This window comes from Melampsora larici-populina (assembly GCF_000204055.1).
Source record: "Melampsora larici-populina 98AG31 unplaced genomic scaffold MELLAscaffold_14, whole genome shotgun sequence".
NCBI lineage: Eukaryota > Fungi > Basidiomycota > Pucciniomycetes > Pucciniales > Melampsoraceae > Melampsora > Melampsora laricis-populina.
In genome coordinates, this window is record NW_006768778.1 from 1035842 (window position 1) to 1041841 (window position 6000).

The 6000-nt window shown below is 33.5% G+C and overlaps 2 protein-coding genes across 2 annotated transcripts; one reads left to right on the top strand and one right to left on the bottom strand.

Moving 5' to 3' along the window:
* Window positions 1-1640: 1640 nt before the first annotated feature.
* On the bottom strand, window positions 1641-3222 carry MELLADRAFT_85499 (uncharacterized protein; the record flags this gene model as incomplete). Its single annotated transcript, XM_007409022.1, has 7 exons — window positions 1641-1855; window positions 1939-2044; window positions 2121-2426; window positions 2496-2563; window positions 2626-2788; window positions 2884-2994; window positions 3088-3222. The coding sequence occupies 7 exons, from the start codon at window positions 3220-3222 to the stop codon at window positions 1641-1643; spliced, it is 1104 nt and encodes a 367-aa protein (XP_007409084.1).
* Window positions 3223-3758: 536 nt separating this feature from the next.
* Window positions 3759-5246, top strand: MELLADRAFT_62430 (uncharacterized protein; the record flags this gene model as incomplete). Its single annotated transcript, XM_007408910.1, has 5 exons — window positions 3759-3933; window positions 4002-4439; window positions 4541-4732; window positions 4814-4903; window positions 4972-5246. 5 exons carry the CDS (start codon window positions 3759-3761, stop codon window positions 5244-5246), a joined length of 1170 nt encoding a protein of 389 aa, XP_007408972.1.
* Window positions 5247-6000: the final 754 nt, after the last annotated feature.

Consider the following 6000-nt stretch of genomic DNA (forward strand, 5'->3'; position numbering starts at 1 on the left):
AAGAAGAAGTATAGATCTCCATCACAGAAATGTGTTCAAAAGGAAATGTGATATGATAAAAAGTAAGAAGGAGAAGGATGGGATGGAAGCATTCAAAGCAAGATTAAAATCTTTGTCATTTGACTTAATTCATGTATTTTCCGATCTTTATAAAAATCTGGCTCCTTTTTTCAAATTATGAATCAGTATTGTTTTTTTCATATACTTCAAGGTATACTTGTGGTTGAGACGCATACAAAATATGAGTTTTCAAATAAAAATGTGTAAGATATTCACGGTAAAGTACCAAAAACATTGAGATCTTTTCCTTCAAAGAGAGTGTCATCCCAGTTGTGATCCAACAAAGCATTACACATAAAACAAAATGCAACCCATATGTTAGAGTACACATATGAGCATCTATTCAATTGATTTTCCATCATGGAAGTGTTTGCTTATGGCATTATGTCTTTCCAGCTGATCCTTGCAAAAAGGTGGCTTGGTGTTGTTGTGATCCAAACGTTTACAATGTCAATAGATTGTTCTCTCAGTCATTGTGATTCCTTCTTTCACAAGGTTATCTTGTATTTCTCGTATGGTGAGTCTGTTGTTGAAACCATTTTCCAGTACTGTGTTGATGATAGCTATGTTGTTTTGTTTTGTCATTATTTGTGGAAGAGAAAGACAGAGTAATAATAATATAGATGGATTATTGAATAAAGATAGTTGACTGTAGAGCTAGGATTGAGTGTTTAATTTTTTTTAAAACTCTTGATTGCAGAGAAAAATGCATCAAAAATCGGACAGTCCGATCCAAATGCAATATTTTGGAGAAATTCACATTTGGTGTCATGTTGTGTTGGTATGACACTTCCCGGACGGTACGATGTACGAGATGACTCATGTTACAACACGGGATTTGTAAATCAAAAATCCATGTCAATGTGTGTCAGTATGAGCCGTGTCGTACGTTATTTGGCTTGGGGATGAATTTCGACCAAACATGACATGGAAAAATTACATGTTTTACCCACGTGATGTTTATATGTTGGTATGAGTCTATACGTACACCGTACAGGACAGATGCGACCTCAGCAGCAGCTTCGGGGAAACGTGAGGAACCCTTCAATGTTAGGCCTACATACATACAACTACAGCAGCTGTACAGCTGCATGGAGTTTGCAGTGGGCACCGCGTAGCTTCGCGTCCTGAACTGTCATGAATCCCTGACGACTGACGCGGGTGTGAGAACAGCGCTTACCCATGGGACCCAGACCCCATACCACAAGGTTAGTTAACAAGATCTGATCCATTCATAATTCTAATCCTACAAAAAAGCAACAAAAAAATAACCTATGCAATTACAATTGTTTTTGATGACACAAACAAATCCAATGCTTAAATATCTCTTCACAATTCTTTGAGCTGAATCCCATCAAGTTTCACTCATTCAAAGACTGGTTTATTTTTGAAAGATCATCACTTGATATTTCAAAAAAAAATTATATTAAGTGATCTTTACTTTGATCAGCCAATTACAAAACCAAGGACTGCAATCAAATCTAATCCAAAAAACTCAATCCCAATTCCATAATTAGTTTAAATTCAACTCCATCTGATCAAAAATTCAAACTAGAATCTTTCATTCAAAATCTCCAAGACTAAGAAAAAGGATAAACTTCTTCCTGGACACCTTCATCATCATGTTGATGTTTTCTAAAACTTTCAATCCCTAAAAACTTATACTGAGTTCCCATTCCACGTGGTGAAATCAATCTATCAACACTTTGATCTGTATTTTTTAATTTTTGTTTTCGAACTTCGATTCCCATTTTCAATAAAAATTCTCTTTGTGAAATCGGTCCATAACTCTTACCTTTAAAACATACATTTGATCATCAGGATCTGTACCGCTTTTTTCTTCATGATTTTTTTTCAAAGGATCAACAACGGGCTTACAGAATGGATTCATGATTTCTTTTAATTTTGAGAAATTCACATTTGCTGTGAGATCTGTTAAGCCAGGTTTATGTAAAGGATCCACAACCCGATGTTTATAAAATCCCTAAAAAAAGACTCCGAAAAAATTAATAAAAAGAAACTTGAGAAAAAAAAAGGGTTCAAAAAGAAAATGACTCAACTCTTAATGAATCACCAAAATGATGATCATCCCCATAATCCACAATTAAACCAGATCCGTTTCCAAGTTTTAAAAGTTTAGAAAGATGAAAAGCAACAGATAAAGAAAGTGGAGAGATTTCAATCTTAGAACCAACTGAAAACTTTTCATAATCTTTTTCTTGAATCAATGTTTGAGATCCAATAGTAGGTTTCGAAGCTAAAACAAATCTAATCGGTTTGATAGATTTTATCAAACCAATCGGTTCAGTCGTTTTGTTTTTATCGTCTATATCTACTAAAATCTCTCGAAAACCTTTGTCTGTTTTCTGGAAAGGTGATGTCAATTAAGGGATAAGTGGTTTCGTTCATATGGGTTCGAAAATTTAATGACTTACTTGAAAAACGTGAATAGGTAAAGCATCAAAAAACTCATGAGCAATAATCATACTCCAATGATCACTACCTAAAAGAAATTAAAAAAAAGTAAGCAGATTTAAGCAACTATAACTTGTTTTTACAACTCACTCTCTTGAATCTCTTCAATTCGATCATACCAATAAAGTTTAGTATTCCCATTAGATAAATCTTTTGAAAGCTTTTCTTCTTGGATTTTTCTCAAAAATGGACTATTTTCAACTAAATGAATTTCTTTAATTTTAGGATTACAACTTTTAATAGATTTAAAAGTCTAATAACAAAAAAACAAATGGATCAAAGTTAATTCAAATCAAAATTCACTCTATGAGTAAAGAAAAAGTGAAACCAAGTCAAAAGATTTCATACCCTTAAAATATCCGATATTAATGTTCCTCTACCAGGTCCTAATTCGATAATCCTAATCGAATCAGGAGATCCAAAATCGATCCATCTACTTAAAAACCAAACACCTATCAACTAATCTAGAACATATTCAAAAAAAATTAATCAAAAACGTTTCTTCTTGAAAAACATCAGTAGACATTCAAAGGATTCTTCTTCATGACTGACTTCACCAAAGATTTGAGAGATTTCAGGTGAAGTGATAAAATCGCCCAATTTACCAAACGGATCTGATAAATTCGTTCTATTACTCTCTGGTTTAGAATAATAACCTAAACTTGTATGATTTAAACATAAGTTCATATAAGTCGAAATCGAAATCGGACCGGTTGCCTAAGCAAATATCAAAAATACATTAGTTTTCTAAAGGAGAGTCTGATATTTTTGGTTAAAAGGCTTACTGATATTCGATGATTAATTAAATTTAGTAATGATTCATTTTGATTTTGATTTGATAGAGAAGTTAGATTTGATTGATTTCTGATAAATTGATGGAAGACATTGGTTTTGAGGATTGTTTTGTGAGCCCGATTGAGTTGATGATGATGTCTGATGATCGATTTCATTTTGTAAATATCCTTGCTGGCTTGATTATGTACCACTTTCTTTCACTCTGGACCCTGGAACACGGAATACATGCTCACTACTCGGTAGCACGGTACTCGAAATGACATGCACACCACTCAAAGAATATTATCCGACCCGCTGAAGACTATAACTGAACTCTTCATGGTGAAGTTCTTGAGCTCATCATCCTCATTCTCAACTTTCCTTCAAACTTCATCACACAACAAGATATACCAATTCAAACCACTCAACCATTCAAACAAATCATAATCATGATCCACATTAGACCATCTCATAACTTACAAGATATTCAATCTAGATATGGATCCAAAACACCTTTACCAAACAAGATCACAAATCCAACTACACAAAAAAAATTAATTTCAAAAACTACTAATTCAAATCGAATTAAGATTTATTCGGATGAAAACCCAAAGAATGAATTAGGTAAGTTTTTATATCTTTTCCATATTTTATCAATTCATTTTACTAATCTGTTCTTCAAACCAATCCAGAACCTCAAAGACTCTTTAAAGACGCAATCAAAACGCCTGTTGCCTCTCGAGCGATATCACATAATTTATTAGCAGACAAAACAAACACAGTCAAGAAAGTAAGAGTACCACATCCAACAGATCTTTCCAAACGTTCACCATCATCAAAACCCATCCAAACGTCCATCACCAAACCAATCGCAACCCAACTACAAAACTCAACACCACATCCTAAATCAAGAGTATCAAATTCAAATAAATCACCACAAGCTTCACCCAAATTACTTTATCGTACACCTGTGACTTCTAAAAGACCAAGTCGACCTCCCGTTTTGATTGATGAAACTTCACCTGAATTCGATTTTGATGATCATGAAGAAGAGAATTCATTTGATGCATCTGAATTTCAAATCGATCCTGAAAACTTACCTGAAATCGAATACGGACCTCCAACATCTTGTGAGTGCTTTTTGGTTTCCATGCCTCAGTTCTTTCGTTTTTTCTTGATAGCTTGTTTTTACTGATCATAAGTTCTTTTTGGTTTGATGGAACGGATCTAGCTTGGAAGGATGGAGAAAGTGTAGACGTTCATGATTGGTCTGATTTGACTAATGCATTGAAAGGACCTAATACATTCAATCTTGGAAGTTTCATGCCTACTGACGATATCGACTCAACTCATGAAATATTATTAGAGGATGGAGATAAATCCCTATGGTTACCTGAACCTTCTTACCCATTACCTACCTACAGTAAGTTAATCCAACCTTTTCCTTATCTTTCGGACGAGTTCAACGCTTAAGGATGAACCCGGATGGTTTTTTTTGATGTAGAATTGGATCTGGAAGATTCTTTTGAAGGATTACTTTCAGCTTCAAAACGTAAACGAGGTCAATCAACAAAATCAATCACTTCATTAAACTGTGAGTTTTCCTTTCTATTTCTCAAGGATCAATTAATCAAAACTGACTTTTTTTGTTCTTTTTTTTAGATTCAAGTCTAAGTTTATCAAAGCAAGTTCCATCAAAACTATATAGATCAACAAGACTAGTAACCCAAAAACAAAGAGCGCCAATCCCATCAAGTTTAAAACCTAAACTTATTAAAGAACCGATCAAGCAACCAGATATTTCAGTTCCTGAATGGGTCAAAGAATTTAATTCGATGTCTAAACAGTTTAAAGAAATTGAAGTTCAGGCACTCGATCCGATTGGTCATGATCAAGAAATTATGGGATTTGTTAATGAGTTTTTATTTGAGATTTGAACTTGATTATTTCTTGAGAGTTTATGTTTTTTTCTTCATTTGGGATTGAAAGGGAAGGCAAAAGAAGATATAAGAAAGGTTATGGGGTTTTTTTGGATTTGAAATAATCAAGATAGGTGAAGATTTTTTGAACGATGTCTTTTTAAATGATTTTTTTCGAAGAACATTTTGGGTTACAATTTCTGTTTTTTTTCATCTTTTTTTTTGGTTCAAATTGGTTTTGTTTGGGAAAGGATGGGATGATAGTGATTAATTTTTTTTCCTTTGCTTGAAATGTGTGAATAAGTGAAGTGATTTTCAGTTTGGATTGAGTTGATTTCTTTTATTTCTCAGAACAATCTGTTTGTTGTTTTTGTAATATGTGAAATTGTGAAAGATGATAAGTTTTCTAGTGGAAGAAAGTTTGTAGAGGACTACCCTTCAGTAAATAGGTAACTATGGAATCTTGAGTTTTCCCAACTAAATTGAATGCTCAAATGAATGCAAGACCTGGCAGTATTGGTATTGGGTAAGATCACTTTGAGGGAGGTTATGATAATTGAAAAGGCACCATACCAATACAGGCTTCCGAAATTCTAATCCCTGTCATTTGAAGATAAATAAAATTTGATTGTAGGCAACAAAAAAATCAGACACCTGTATTGTTTTGAGGAACATAAAAGTTTAAGCTTCAGAGAGAAAGGTGTAAAAAAGGTTCTATACAATTATAGGTAACAAAAGGCAGGTGTTTTAGAACAAAATTTACCAAGATTCC